General features: G+C 48.4%; 1 protein-coding gene across 3 annotated transcripts in view; it reads right to left on the bottom strand.

Moving 5' to 3' along the window:
* Window positions 1-5,432: 5,432 nt before the first annotated feature.
* DSCAML1 (DS cell adhesion molecule like 1) overlaps window positions 5,433-15,860 on the bottom strand; it is a 487,779-nt gene continuing 477,351 nt past the window's right edge. For 2 of the 3 annotated variants that reach the window (XM_051987050.1, XM_051987051.1), the window contains exons 27-33: window positions 14,261-14,416; window positions 13,650-13,680; window positions 13,305-13,423; window positions 12,804-12,956; window positions 12,117-12,311; window positions 9,878-10,189; window positions 5,433-6,502 (exon numbers count right to left, since the gene is read on the bottom strand). In XM_051987050.1, coding sequence (XP_051843010.1) covers window positions 6,024-6,502; window positions 9,878-10,189; window positions 12,117-12,311; window positions 12,804-12,956; window positions 13,305-13,423; window positions 13,650-13,680; window positions 14,261-14,416 — 1,445 coding nt within the window. In that variant the 3' untranslated portion in view covers window positions 5,433-6,023. The other variant, XM_051987052.1, reaches the window with a different exon arrangement.

The following is a 15,860-nucleotide window of genomic DNA, read 5'->3' on the forward strand; positions in this document are numbered from 1 at the left end:
ATCCTAGCCCTTACTCTTAGTAGGTGATTCATAAATACTGGTTAGAGAAAACAGAATTGAATTTCCCATCTTTCCATTGGTCACAGAGATGCAATTTTTTTTCTGAGTGATCACTTACCATTATTTAAGGGATAGGAGGACTTTAGTTTCCTATTTCCTCCTACCAATCCTATGTATTAAGTACCTACTGCATGTAAGATGTTAAGAATGCAAAGTATAAGGGATAGCTACGTGAAGAAATCAGCTTTACAAAGTACAAGATGGCAGTGGAGGTGCACATGGTCTGTCTGAAAAGATCTGGAGTTTTTTAGTGGACTGCAGCCTCCACGTGAATTATCACAGCACAATAACAACAAAAATGAGAATGCAACCTTGGGCTGCAACATAATGAACAAACAAAGCACTGAGGAATGGAGGTGATGTTACTTTGGTCTTCTGCCCTACTCAAACCATAACAGGAACATTGTGTATAGAAATAGGTACCTGATTTACAAAGAACATGGTGTAAAAATAGAGCAAATGGGATGATGAAAAGGCTTGAGTCTATGGTTCAGGATGACAGGTTGAAATAACTTCTGATATTTTATTGGGAGAAAGAAAGCTTGGAACATTATAGCTGTCTTCAAAGAGAGAGGAATTAGAGTGGTATGGCTTGGCCCCAGAGAGTGGAAGTAGGAATAAAGGGTTGAAATTGCAAAGACAAATTTATATTTGAGTATCTATAAAGGAGGGACAGCTAGGGGGCACTGTAGTTAGAGTGCCAGGCTTGGAGCCAGGAACACTCATCTTCCTGAGTTCAAATCCGGCCTCAGATACTTCCTAGCTGTGTGACTCTGGGCAAGTCACTTAATCCTGTCTGCCTCAGTTTTCTCATCTGTAAAATGAATTGAAGAAGGAAATGGCAAAACCACTCTAGTATCTTTGCCAAGAAAAAGAACTGGACATGACTGAAAATGACTGAACAACAACAGAAATTTTAAAATGAAATGAACTAAAAATATGATGGGTTCCTCTCACTAGAGATCTTTAAGGGGCAGTTGGATGTGGTGGCCAATGAGGTCCCTTTCTACTCTCAAATCATGCGATTCTGTGACCATTTGTCAGGCGTGTCTTAGTTCACCTGAGCATGTCAGGTGTGTAATTGAGGTATGGCACAATGGGAAGGGCCCTGAGTCCAAATCTCGCCTCTGATTTGACCACCGGTGTGGTGTTAGAAAAGTCCCTGAACCTCTTTTGACCTCGGTTTTCTCATCTGTATGATGAGGCAGGTGGGCTAGAGAGCCTCTGAGCCTTGCTGAGCTCCCTTCTCAGATGACCAATGACATCCTTTCCAACTCGGAAGCTGTGACTGTCGATCATGTTAGAGGGACATAAGTATGAAGAGGAAGTCCAGCAAGGTGAGACGATTCCTCTCATCTTCAGAGAGAGAGACTGACCAACTGACAAGAAGGAGGGCTTGGAAGTCTTTCACTCAGTCAGGAGGACTCCAAGGTCCATTCTGGCTCTCACCCCCTCATTGTCCAGATGAGACACTGCAGGTCCAGACAGGCTGATGACTCATGGAGGTCTCAGAGTCAGCGAGGGGTCCTCTGCTTTCTGAGATCCTGAGACTGGCTGCTTCCTCCCCAGCCCTCCCTCGTGGCTGATCGAGCACGGTGTTGACAGGCAGAGGTCCGCAGGGATGGAGGCCTTCTGCAGGTTAACAACCTTGGAGAGCTGGGCTTTGCTCTGAATTGCTGTGTGACTGAGGTCAGAGCTCCTCCAGAGCTGCACACTTTTATTAACGCAAAGAAGACTGAAGCTGGAAACATAAAACAAGCCGTTTCTGCCTGAGAGTAGCCACAAACTGAGCAGTATCATTTTATTTCAGAGCAGTTTGGGGATTTTGGCCTCCCTCAGTATATAAATGTGCCCTTGGCTAGTCTATGAAATTTGTGTCAGGGGAGGCTAAGATTTAAAGCTGGAAAGGACCCTTTTATTTCACACATAAAGCGACGAAGGCCTAAGTGTCTGGAACTGCTCTTAGCCTAGAATTCCAAGGGGGCCACGACCAACACACACTTTTCTCTCAGGTCCTGTCAAACCACCTGTTTCTTCACTGGAAGCCAGTGCTTTTTGAGACTCATCCAAGCGCCCATCGTCTGCAGGATCCTTGTCTTAGCCCAGATGGCTGACATCCTCGTCCCCTTCTCTGGTCACCTGATGGCCTCTGAGATCCCTTGAAGGTCCATTGCTACCATATCAGGACCGTTTCCCTCCACGTTCATATATTCATTCATATTTTGCTAGTGCCCGACACTGCAAAATGCTGTGAGGGACGCGAACACAAAAGATGTCTTTTAGTTGGAGCAAGGTGCTGGATTGGAGTCCTTGTTCTGGTCTTTATTAAATATATTATTAAGAATAATAACAAAGGGGCACCTAGGTGGTGCAGTGGATAGAGCACCAGCCCTGAAGTCAGGAGGACCCCAGTTCAAATCTGGCCTCAGACACTTAACACTTTCTGGTTGTGTGACCTTGGGCAAGTCACTTACCCCGAATTGCCTCAAGGAAAAAAATTTAAAAAGAATAAATTGCTAATTGTCTGGGTAAGAACACCTCTCTCTCTTTTTGAGTTAAGGGTCACACCACGAGGAAGCATCTGAGACCAGATCTGGCTCCAGGGATGGTACACTATCTCCTGCACTACTCCCTTTCTCTACCACTTGTCAGAGAGTTGAAGAGGTAGGAATAGGGATTTGGGGGAAAAGGATAATGGAAAGAGTCCGTGTTTGGGGTCAGAGGATTTGGCTTCAAATTCTATCTCTGCTAGTTAGTATCTGTGTGATCTTGGGCAAGCCATTCACTAAAATCTTAACAAAGTCATCATATCTTACAAAAAATAAGGCTGTTGCCCTGGATGACCCCAAGATTCCTTTAATCTTTTTCAAAAATTTTCCCTTTAATCTTTAAATCACGATTTTATAATCTTTCAAGGTCAACCTGAAGTCCTTCCTCTATGAAGACTTCCCTGATATGTACCATGGGGCTTCAGTTACATTGGATTGTCGATGGCTACCTTTGGGGACCTCAGTTCCCTTATCTGTCAAATGAGCGGAAGGGTAGTCTAGTTGACTTTTAATGTTTCTTCCCACTCTAAATCTAAGTAATGGCCCAGGCAGGACAGAGATGCTTACTGTTCCTTTCAATTGTGATTCTTCCTCGGTCCCAGCCTGTGGTACCCAGGTGGACCTGTCAGAAAAATCTCAGGGAAATTGTTTCCTGGGTGATGGGAAATGTCTGGTGACATATCACCATTCTTTTTGTCCCTTCCCCCTTTTTAGACAAAGAAAGAGTAGACATCTAGATGGTTAATCAGAGGTGTCAAATACCATTCTGCTGGCCACATGCAGGCCACACACTTGGGAAATGTTTAACAAAATAAAAAAGTGCAATATAATTAATATTAATTTGTGATTTTCTATGTCCAGATGAGGCCCATTTTTGAGTTTGCCCCCACGGAGCTAAGTGATTTTGTAAGAGTCGTAGAATCTGGAGCTGCAAAGAAGTATAGGAAGAGAGCTTTCTAGCTTTTAACCAGAGAGCAGGAGAACAGCGATGCTAACAGAGAAGCCAGAAGGAGCTGGTTTGTGGGAGAAGATGCGCTCATACTGGGACGCGCTGATTTGAGAGGCTGGCTAGACCTATACAGAACTGTTCAGCAGCTAGCTGGAAATTCCCTCCTGGATGTAGAAATGAAGTCGAACCTAGAGATGGATCTAGAGACGGAGAGATTCCCTCAAATCTCACCCCTTCATTGTGTGGAAGAAGAACCTGAAGCCCCGTTGAAGAAGTCATTTTCCGTAGGTCCTACAAAAAGCTGGCTAGGTAAAGCATTTATTAAGCACTCACTAAATCAGGCAACGTGCTAGTCTTGGATTCTGCTACTAGCAAGCAAGGCAGCCCCCTTCTCAGAGCTTCCAGGGAGACTACAAGCTCTAAAAGGGAGCCGAAGGCGGAGGGGAGGAGCTGGCGGGGCCTGGGTCTCTCCAGATACAAAGAGCCTCGCTGGCGCAGATCGGGAGCCCAAGGCAGGGGCAGTTTATGCTCCGCGGGCTCCACAGCGCCCAGGAGCAGCCATGCTCAGCAGGCTGCCGAGGGGACGCTATCACCTTTCTGTGGCAGGAGCCCTGGATTATTTTTTTAAAAAAATTTTATTGATCCCTTTTTTTTTCTGGCCAGGCAAAGGGTTAAGTGGCTTGTCCAAAATCACGCAGCTAGTTAAGCATTAAGCGTCTGAGGCGGAATTTGAACCCAGGACCCCCGATCCCAGGGCTGGCCCGCTATCCAGCTGCCCGTGTGGAGGCTTTAAAAAACACCCTCGTTCCCCTCCCCCAGCAGACCCTTCCTCGGGCCGGGCTGCAGCCAGCAGGATGGGCCGGCACCCTGGCCAGGGCCGATGGCGCCCCTTCTCTTCGCTGAGAGGCTGCCTGGCCCACCCAGGCGTCCAGGCCTAAGGCTCCTACCTGCCCTCCGCGGTTCAGCCCACGCGCCCACGGGCCGGCCCGGCTGCTCGGCCCTCCACTCTTCCCTTCTCTAAGGTCCAGTCCTCGGGCTCACAAGCTTCAGGGCCTGCAGCCACCGGGGTAAAATGCGTTTATGTGGCATTTAAGGCTTCTGAGGGTCAGCCTCCACCCAGCTCCGCAGCCGCGGTTCTCTTGACTCTCCTTCAGCGGCTCATGAGGAACCTGCCTGGGGCCTGTCCCCAAGGCCGCGGCGCATTTTGAGTCGGCGCTCTGCCTTGCTGGGGGGGATGCTTTCTCCCATCTCCTCCCCTCAGGGTCCTTAGCTTTCCCCACACTAGCCTCTGGGGCCACTCTCTGCTCCCTGATCCCCTCAAACAGCCTGTTCTCTGGGTGGACATTATTCCCTTCCAGCAGAAGGCAAGAGTCCTGAGGGCAAGGACGGCCAGATTTTTGTACCCAATCTCCAGGGCCTAGACCAGGATCCCGCGGGCCGCTAGGGGGCGCAGCGGATAGAGCACCAGCCCGGAAGTCAGGAGGACCTGAGTCTAAATCCGGCCTCAGACACTTAACACTTCCTGGCTGTGTGACCCTGGGCGAGTCAGTTAACCCCAAATGCCTCAGGGGAAAAGAAAATAACTGAACAGGATCCTGAATATAATATGGACTGAATTACACTGAATTCTCTTATCTCAGGTTCATCCCTAACCTCAGCATTTGAACTATTTTTGTTTTTCCCGATATGCAAAAAACAACTGGACTAGAAGGTCCCCTTGAGTCCTTCTAAGCCCTAAAAACGTCGGTCCCACGGCCCTATGCTCCCCCGGCGCCCAGCGGAACCTGGAGGATTGGGTCTTGGCAAAGCGTTCTCCAAGCCCGCGTGCTTCCTGCCCGTCCTGGTCTGCTCGGCCAGACTCAGCGACCACCACGTAGAAACATAACCTTTATTGCACACGGCGCTGGTTTTTTTTTCATAGAAAAAGGTATTAACACATAAGCATCTGCAAAGTGAAGCAACTCCTGGTTTTCTTGGAACAGTAAAATCGCATGCAATGTCCGAGATTTGGGATTTTGGTCTTGTCCAAACCCACCGAGATCAGGCTGCGGGGAAAGAGGGAGGAGGGAGGAGGAAAAGAAGGAGGAGGGGGATCGCTGAGTCTTTGTGCCTCTTTCCTCAACACAAAGAGGGAGAAATATATGTGAGCGTACAGACCCGCGTGGGCCTATACCCGCCCATATACGCCTGCCTGCCTGCGTGCGCGCGCGCGCGTCCCCGGGAGTGTCTGTGTCTGAGCGTGTGACCTGTGGTCAGATTCTTTGTGCCCTGGCTTCATGAGAAGAAGAAAATAGTTTCATTTGTACAAAAGAGTTCTATGTACAAGTTTGTGGGTCGGGTGGAGTCTTGTTGCTGCTGCGGCGGTTCTTGGTCTTTTCTTTTTCTGACAGTTTTATATAAATAACGCAAGAAAACAGTTTGAGGAGGGGGCGGGGCGAGGGCGCGGCTCCTGCCCCTGCTGGTCCCTACACTAGGGTGTACGACTTGGAGTAGGCTCCCGCCCCCTGCTTCTGAGACCGGCCCACCCCCGAGGCGCTCATCTCGAGAAGCGAGTCCCTGGAGCCCCCCATTTTGGTGTGGGGTCCTGCAGCCCGAGGGGGCTCAGTGCTGGGGGCCGGGGGAGCAGTTGCCGTGGTGGTGGCTGCAGGGGGGGGCTCGGCGGCGGGGGCTGTGGGAGGCGGGGGCGCGGCCCCGGCCGGTGGGCCCGGCATGGCCAGAGTCCTCTGAGGTAAGGTAGCTGTGGAGGCCGGAGCCCCGGGATGGGGGAGGCCCAGGGGCTTGCTGGCAGGGTCCAGGGTCAGGTGGCGGGCCTGCGTGTGGTAGGTCCGGGCCATGTTTCGGATGGAGGCCTCGCGGGGCGGGACCACGGGGCAGGGCTCATGTCCGTCGGCCTTTCGGAAGAAGGTGTCCGACTTGACATACAGGGGCAGGTTGCAGTATTCACCTGGAATCACAAAATCACAATCTTAGGGGCCAACTGTCTGACCTCTTCTCTATTGTAGAATATTTATGTGTTATATAATTTTATATATTATATACAATACATAATATATACACAGATATACAATATACAATTTATATTATGTATATGTATATTATATATGTATACAATATACAATTTATATTATGTTATTATGTATACAATTTATATTATGTATATATTATATGTGTATTATGTATAGATTTTATATATTACTACAATATATAACACATTATATTATATTAATATACATTATATATAATATACAATAATATAATACAATATATACATATATATAATTAATATACATTATATAATATAATATACATTATATATAATACATAATAATATATTTATATATAATAATATATTACATTAATATATATTATATATAATATAATAATATACATATACATATAATACATGTATATATACATATACAATGGGAGCATCCCTCCTATTATAGCCCTGACAGGTGTCTGATGAGAGTTCCTCCTGAGACTGGGAGCTCACTACACTAAAAGACACTCTAGTCCATTGCTGAACGGCTCTGACTATCAGAAAGGTCTTGTTCATGTTAAGGGGAAGCCCGCCTTGTCCAGACTTTAAGCCATTTCTTCTAGTTGTATCTTCTGGGGATTTACAGAGCAAGTCTAAGACTTCTCCAAGACAGCCATCTTTTCCTGTTAGATGGTGTCCTGGTCCCTCACCACCCAGATCCTCTTCCTTTGGGCACGGTTTGTCCTGTGATACCTGCACAAACTTAATGCCCCAGCCTTTATAGGGGAGAGAGCCCCAGGTTCGATGTCAAGGTCCTTCTGCTCTGTCAGAAAAACAATCCCTTGGCTTGAGATTCCGAAGTCTAACCCACTGGACCGCAGCTATCTCCAGAGGATCTCTATGCGGACTGAGTTTTGTCAGGATTATTAGCAGCACCCTTTTTATTCCGGATTGGCTCTCCTCTTAGCCCCCAACATACTTTGGGGCTGCGTCACCCCACATAAAACTATACACTCAGGCAACCTCCTTTCATTTTACATACGCCTTAGTGGACCATCACTGGGAAGGTAGATTTGCTGACATCTCCTCCCCATGATGTTCCCCCCAGCTGCTTCTCCAGGTGGGCCTTGCGCTGGGTTATGGGACTGGGGGAAAAGACTCCCCGGAATCTCCCATTTTAGTGTGGGGTTCCCCAGCCCCAGTGCTGGGGGCTGGAGGAGCAATTGTGGTGGTGCTTCCCCTTCCTTATAATGCCCAGTAAAAATAATTTTTAGAGAGGCATTGTGATGTACTCATGAGAGCATTAGACCTGGTGCCAGAAGAGATCTGTGCTAAAATTTCACTCTGACACTAGTTGTGTGAGTTGCATGAGTGAATGGATCTCTCTGAACTTTAACATCCTCAAATAATACCAATAATACTTTCACTCAACAGGGTTATTATTAGGAAATGTAAACCCTGAATGTCTGTATCACAACATAAAGCATTTTTTGATTATCCTGTTATCCCAAATAATTAAAAACTAGTTTGGTTTCTATGTTCATGCCTAGGACCATGCGTCCTTTAGTTTTTTTTTTTTTTTTTTTTTTTAAGGTAATTGGGGTTAAGTGACTTCCCCGGGTCACACAGTAAGTATCTGAAGCTGGATTTGAACTCAGATCCTCCTGGCTTTAGGGCCATACTCTAGCCACTGCACCACCTAGCTGCCCCCATCTCCTACTCTTTCGATGCTGATGAATGAGCCATTCTTATTTTAGAACTCTTCCTCAGCCCCCCCACCAAATGTCTCTGATAGGTTAGGGAGGGCTCCCTTGGTTCAGGAAATCTCTTCATTTCAGCTTGACTTTGTCCTGCCCGATATCTTTGTGTTTCTGTTCCCCTGTCCTCTCCTCATATTCAATAAACGTTTGTGAACCACCTATTAAGTGCCAACCATCAGCCCTTAGTCTTGCAAATAAGCTACAGGCAGATCTGGACAGGTGAAGCAGAGATGGTGTAGAGAGAAATCCTGGATCCAAGACTTTACTGCTCAGGTATGTCCCGAGAAGGTCAAAGATAAAAAGTAAAGTTTCATAGATGTCCCAGTGTTCCTAGTGGTTGGATGGTAGTGTGCTGTACCTGCCATCAGAAAGGTCTGAGTTCAAACCCAGCCTCAGACACTTATTATTTGTGTGACTCAGCCTCCAGGTTCCTCAACTGTGAAATGAGGATAAAATTCTATCTCACAAGGTTGTCATGAGGATTAAAAGAGAGAATGTAAAGCATTCGGCACAGTAAGAGCTTAATAGATGCTTTGTTTCCTGTTGCATCCTATTGCAACACTGTTGGAGGAATAAGGAACTGGAACAAAGAAGATGTCCTTTGAGGGGAAGTGGCCAGAAACATTTCTGATGAGAAAGTGGTTGTTCAGCCGGGTCCAACTCTCCTTGGCTGGGATTTTCTTGGCAGAGATAGTGGAGGGGCTGACCACCTCCTTCTCCAGCTCATTTTACAAATGAGGAAACTGAGGGAAACCGGGGTTAAATGACCTGCCCAATGTCACCCAGCTAGGAAGTGTCTGAGGCTGGATTTGAACTGCCAAAGATGAGCCTCCTTGACTCCAGGCCTGGCTCTCCGCCAACCCAGCCCTTGGGCAGCTGGGCATCATCGAACAGAGCACTGGGCCCAGAGTCCAAAGAAAGGCTTGAGCCCAAATCTAATCTCAGATACTTAACTAGCAGGGTGATCCTGGACAAGCCCACTTAACCCTGCCTGCCTCAGTTTCCTTATCTGTAAAATGAACTGCAGAAGGAAATGGCGAACCTTTCTAGTATCTTTGTCAAGAAAAGCCCAAATGGGTCAGGAAGAGTTGATGAGACTCAACCACAAGAGTGAGATAAAGGACCTGGGTGACTTTGGGGAAGTCCCTGGAATGCCAGCTACCTGTTAAACAAAGCCCTGGACCCCTCAGTCTCTAAGGTTAAATTCAGGATCTTTTATTTATTTATTTGCTCCTTCCCTCCCTTCCCCCCCTCTCTCTCTGTCTGTCTCTGTCTCCCTCTCTCTCTCTGTTTCTCTTTCCCTCCCTCCCCTCTTCCCCTCCCTATCTCTCCTTCTCCCCTTCCCTCCCCCCTTCAGGGGGGATCAGGAGACCTTTATTGTCTCTTTTTAACCTCCTGGGATCCGGGCAAGGTGGGCTGTCGGGAGCTGCCTGGTTCCTGGCCAGGGGCAGAGGATCAGTTCTTCCCTTTCGGGGAGGGTCCCTCCCCTTGGCCCGCTGAGGGCCATTGGGTGTTCGGGTCTGGCCAAGGGCTCTTGCTCTCAGGACCCTGCCGCTGCCGGCGGGGGCCTCCCACTCACTTTTGTTGGCACGGTGGGGGATGGGCACGGCCACGTTCTTGCCCCGGTCACTGTCTTGAGGTTTGGGGGGCGAGGCGGTGAAGCGGCAGATGCCCGGCTCGGAGGGGGTGCTCATGGAGGTCATGCTGTCGGCGTTCTCGTTGGTGCCTGTGGTCATCTGGTCCGAGGAGCTGTCCGAGATGAAGCACTCGGTGATCTCAAACTTGGCGTGCTGCAGCTGCTCCTCCAGCTTGGCGTGCTCGTAGGCTCGGGCCAGCTCCTCGTAAGTGGAGGAGGCGCTCTCCGTGGACACCATGCTGTTCCGCCCTTTGTCTGGGGGGGGGGGGAGAGGCAAGTTAGAGAGGGGCGGAGGGAGAGAGAGAGGGGGGAGGGAAGGAGCGAAGGAGAGAGGGAGGGAGGGGAGAGAAAAAGGGAAGGAGGAAGGGAGGGAGAAGGGAGGGAAAGAAAGAGAGGGAGGAAAGGGGGGAGGGGGAAGGGGGAGGAGGAAGAAGGGAGACAGAAGGAGAGAAAGAGATCTGATCCATAGCACAGTGGAAAGGATAACGGAGGAAGATCGTTGGAACTTGTGACCAGGTCTGCCTGTTTTTAGCTGTATGATGGTAGGAAAGTCACATAGAAGTGAAAGATCAAATAACTTGTCATAGTTATTTCTCAGAGCAAGGTATGAACCCAGAACTTGTGCCTCCAGATCCAGCTTTCTCTCCCCCCTCTCTCTGGAGATAATAATAGGCAGCCTAGTGGAAAGAACATTGGGTTTAAATTCAAGCTAATGAGGTTCAAATCTTGGCTGTTACTTTTTATCCATGTGATTTTGGTCAAGTTAATTCTCTCTGGGTTTCAGGCTCTCCATCTTTAAAAGGCTCCATCTTGCAGAACAAGATAGATGAAGGAGCCTTTCCAAGGCTCCAAATCCCATGACCTGTTATATTTCCTTTAGCTCCTTGGGCTTTTATGGGCACTAAATTAGTTTCAATGTGTGAAGTACGCTGGAATTTTGTATAGGATGTGAAATTATTATTGGCATATATGGGCACAATATCATAGATTCTGATCTGATTAGCGAGGAAGGCCTCCTTTCTCCCAGCTTATCCTCTGTAGATGCAACCAGTACAGCATGGCAGGTTCACAGCACCAAGGAGAAGGTGCTGGGGGAGTCAGAAATGTGATGGGGGGGGAGATGGCACATTTTGAATGCTTAAGAATAGGGAATTAGCCTTAGATGGTAGGGACAGCATGATGTAGTGGAAAGCAATACTTGGAAGAACTGAGTTTGAGCTCTTAAGCAAGTCACTGACCTTCTCTTATTTTCCTTATCTGTATATCACATGGCTGTTGGAAAGAAGTACTATGTAAACCTTAAAGTGACATAGAATTTCAAATTTTCACAATAAAAATACTAATAATGACATCATGCACCCAATTTCCAAGACTTTTATTAATAATAGCAGTATCATCATACTTTATTTATTTATTTTGGTTCAGACCTGTGATTTCCTTTTTTTTTGAGGGGGGGGGGCGCTCCATGGTGAGGAAACTCCATTTATTAATACAGATTAGCAACTGTCCTGCAATTTATATTCCTAGAGTCTCTCTTAAGACTAACATACGTCAAGGATCTGTGATTTCTTTGGTGTGTGAACTCCTTCCATAGAGGAAAATCAGTCACGTGCTGTCCAACATGGGATTTGCTCAGCATCACAGGGCTCGTAAGTGTAGAAGGAGGATTTGAATTCGGGTCTTCTGATCATAAGGCCAGTGCACTGTGCCATGCTACCTCTTACAAAAACGAATAAGATAATTTTTATGGTTATTGCCATCCTTTTTACTCCGTTGTCCTTTTTTCTAAGTAGCTTCCCTAAGTAGCACTTTTTAATTGTGACCTACCTGTCTGAGTCTAGAGAGGTCAGGTGAATTGAATTCTTGACAGAACCCAATGGGGACTATCGAATCCCTTAGAGGTTTAATCCTTAAAGTCAAACAGGGGAGGGGCAGCTGGGTGGCGCAGAGGATAGAGCCCCAACCTTGGAGTCAAGAGGACCTGAGTTCAAGTCCAACTTCAGACACTTACTAGTTGTGTGACCCTGGGCAAGGCGCTTAACTCTGCCCAAAAGAAAACAATGAGTCCAATAAGGAGTCGTTGGCCCGCTGGGACCAGGATTGTGATGGGCTCGTGGTCTCTGCTCGTCCCCTGGAGTTCTCGGACCCTGGATTTAGACCTGGAGGAATGGCGGGGGCTCACCTGTGTCCTGGGACAGGCTGGCACTGTAGCTATCGCTCTCGGTGACCGTGATGCCGTGCTGAGACCCCACGGTGCGCCAGTCGGAGGTCAGCGTGCGGGCAGGAGTGGAAGCCTGGCACTTGGTCAGTGTCCATTGGCTGGAGTACCGATTGCGGGTGCTATGGGCCGACTTGACGTTCTTCCTAGACACGGGATCTGCACAAAGAAAGCAAGGGGAAGGGTTGCCCCAGGGCGCAGAGACTGATTCTTTTCCACCTTTGTACTGAGGGTATTTTGTGTAGAGCTGGAGGGGAGGAAGGAAGCTGGGAAGACTCATTCTGGAGCATCATTGCGGGATTCTTGTTGGGAGGCTCGTCCCACTAGTGGGAGAGGACCCCTGAGGGCAGGCGTTTCTGAGCGGCACAATGGCTCGGGCCATACCCGGAGCCTTGGGTTTGGGGGCTGGGCACTTTTCTCCCTGACTCGAAATAACTTCATCCCTCCCTTCTTTTCTCGCTCTCCTTGTGCCCTTCTGTGGTCCCTAGGGTTTCCTGTAAGTCTTGAATATTGTTGGAGGGAAGCCCCAATCTCTGGTCTAGCTCCGATTATGCTGGCCCTGGGGCTGGGAGAGGAAGGAAAGAGAGGGGTCGGGGTTATGGGGTGACCGGGGAGCTTCCCGGGGAGGCAGGAGTGCAGGGTCCCACATACTGGTGCCAGGCCGGATGTCAGACATGTCGATGAGGGGCCCTGTGTTTTGGATGAGGGCCGGGTGATGCAGGGAGACTCCCGTGCAGAAGCTCTGGGGATTGACAGCCTGGCTGAACTCCGTGTCCGTCACGGGGATGGTGGCTTTGTCGTCCCCTGGAATGAGAATAAGAATCATAATCCTTGGCCAGCACTCATCACGTGCCGAGCCCCCTGCAAAGGGCCCAGACTGTCTATCCCACACCTGTGAAGCAGGGAGGGAGGGATAGTGATCCTTCAGGATCCTTCAGGAGCCCGAGGCCCACAGAGGTGAGAGACAGGTGTCGGCCAGGCTGCGGCTGGACCAGGGCCCTTCCTACCGGGCCATGAATAGCCTGACGGTGTTACACCGTGGCAGCCATCCACCTCTGGGGACGACCCCCAGAGAAGATCAGAGGCGAGCTTGGGTCAGAGGGCGGGGATGAGCAGGAAGCCACAGCTGGGCCCCCCAAAGGCCGTGCTCACCCAGCTGTTTGATACCCTCCTTGTCCTCAATCAGCAGCTGGACGCGGGGGATGTCAATGTGGAGCCGAGGGCCTTGGGGTGGCCCCTTCACGGGCGTGTCCAGGCTTCGATTGCTCTTGCTACGGAGGAAAGGAAGGATGCCCAGATAAGAGCCGTCTCAATGGGCACAGAGGGAGTGTTGGTCTGTTAGATTTAGGAGGCGGTGGTGTGGGGGCTGGGCCATAAGCAGGGAGAGGGCAGCTAGGGCCGGGAGCCCTAGTCCTGGGGAGGAAAGGAAGGGGTCAGGGTCCTGACGCTGGGCAGAGCTCCTGGTCCCAGCTTTGTGGGGGAGGGGCGTCTGCTCACCTTATCAACATCTCTGCTAAACTCTTGGCATCTGCAAAACACAAGAGAGAAGGCGCTGAGGGAGGAGGGAGCAGGTGCTGGGGGGTACAACGGGCAGAGGGCACTGCAGGTGCCTGTAGTGTAGTCCTCCCTGCAGCGGGTGGGCTGGTGGCTGGTGTGTGTGTGTGTGTGTGTGTGTGTGTGTGTGTGAGAGAGAGAGAGAGAGAGAGAGAGAGAGAGAGAGAGAGAGAGAGAGAGAGAGAGAGAGAGAGGGAGGGAGGAGAGACGAGAGAGGAGAGAGAGGAGAGACAGTGAGAAGGAGGATAGACCACCTAGCCAGAGGGAAAACAGAGCATGGACAACCAAAGAGAATCCCCTACCTTGTTCCAGAGCTTCCCTTTCCCCTCCCTTGCACCTGCCCCCAAGGACTAGCATGGTTTTAAGCTTAGCTTTCCCTTCTCAGTGGAGGCTGAAAGCTTAGTGATGAGGACTTGGGTGAGTCCACAAACCAAGGTCCAGATAACTTAGAGCCCTGATTTATTTTTTCCTTCCCTCGGGGGCTGCTATCCTCTCCCCCAGCCCCAGTCCTACAAATGCCTAAAGAAAACCCCAAAGGTTGCAGCCCCTCCTACCTCGGAGCCGCTTCAGTCTTTTCTCCTTCCTTTTCTTGCGAATGATGATGAGCAGAGCTACCCCAAGGGTGGCTAGGATGACGGGGCAGGCGATGGAGAAAAGCTTCTTCACATCATCCCCCTCTCCCTGGGCTGACTTGATGGGTGGGATGGTGCCTAAGACAGGAATACCAGGGAGGGCTCAGACAACAGGGACTGAGTTGGAGAAGATCCTCTCCCATGTAATAACTCAGTCCCCTACGTAGATTGTAAGTAAGGAGAGAGCACTGAGCAGGACTCAGGAAGATCCCAGTTCAAATCTGACCTCAGACCCAGGTTAGCTATCTGAACCTAAGTAAGTCACCTCATCTGTTTGTCTTGGTTTCCTCCTTTGTAAAATGGGGGATAATAACATTTCCCAGGGTTATTGTAAGGATCAAATAAAATAATAATTATAAAGCTTTTAGCATAGTGCTATATAAATTTTAACTATTATTATTATTATTACCTCCAAGAATTGTGAGGATTAAAGGATAATATTTGTATAGTGTTTACCACAGTGCCTGGCACATAGCTTGAACTATATTATTTATCCTGTTTCTTGAAATTTCTCCTTTCCCCTCCTGCTTCTCTTTTCTCTTCTTAACCTCCAGTCACAGAATTGTGATAGCCCTTTGCTTTTCATTCTCTTATTTCCATCTTTTTCCATGTAATTCTCCACCTGAACTTTATGATTGATTACCCCTCTTCCTTGGGCCCATGAGTTCTGAAGATGGGTCACGATAGCTCATGTTTATTTCTTATTTCTAAGTTTTTAAAGTTCTTTCCTCATAAATTTTTATGAGGAAAAAGTATCAATAAATTGATAGTATTAATCTTATCTTACAGATGAGGAAATTGAAACTCAGAGAGATGAAGAAACTTAGCCCCAGGTGACACAAGGGTCAGAGGTGAAACCTGATTTGGAGGTATTTAAGACCTTGTCCCTCCTATGTCTTACTTTAGTAGCTGCCCTACTTGGCCATCAAAGGGGGGCCTAATAAGCTTGGCCCAGAAAAGGGGTCCTGTATGGCTGAGTCATTCGCTATATCTAACTGTGGAGTGATGGCCACATCCTTTACCAAAATCTACCTTCAAACTCATCTTCTTCCAGAAGACTTCCTGCTCTTTATTAGGGGATTATTTAATAAAAGCATTTGGCAGTGTTTAGTAGGCTAATACATTTTTTGGTGCATATTGACTTTCAGTTATTTCCCTATGATGGTCACAGGTCATAGATATAGAGTCGTAAAGGACCTTTGAGGCTACTGGGTTCAATCCCTTCTGAGACCCAGGTGTGTTACACCTCTCTGGGCCTTGATATCCTGAAAAATTAACAAATTTTACTTTTCCTGTTTCACAACCAAGTAAATTTACCTTACTCAGGAAGTAGCTGGGGCAGGCTTTGAATAATGGAAGGAATACTGTCTTATCTATACAACACGGGGATAGACAAGATGACACAGTAGGAGTTTTTCAATTCTAGTTCCATGATCCTATGATCTTATGTAATCTCTTCATTTTATGGAAGTGAGGTCCAGAAAAATAAAAATAAAAAAAAATCTGTCTGTGATCACACAGG

Source organism: Antechinus flavipes, chromosome 3, assembly GCF_016432865.1.
Source record: "Antechinus flavipes isolate AdamAnt ecotype Samford, QLD, Australia chromosome 3, AdamAnt_v2, whole genome shotgun sequence".
Lineage (NCBI taxonomy): Eukaryota > Metazoa > Chordata > Mammalia > Dasyuromorphia > Dasyuridae > Antechinus > Antechinus flavipes.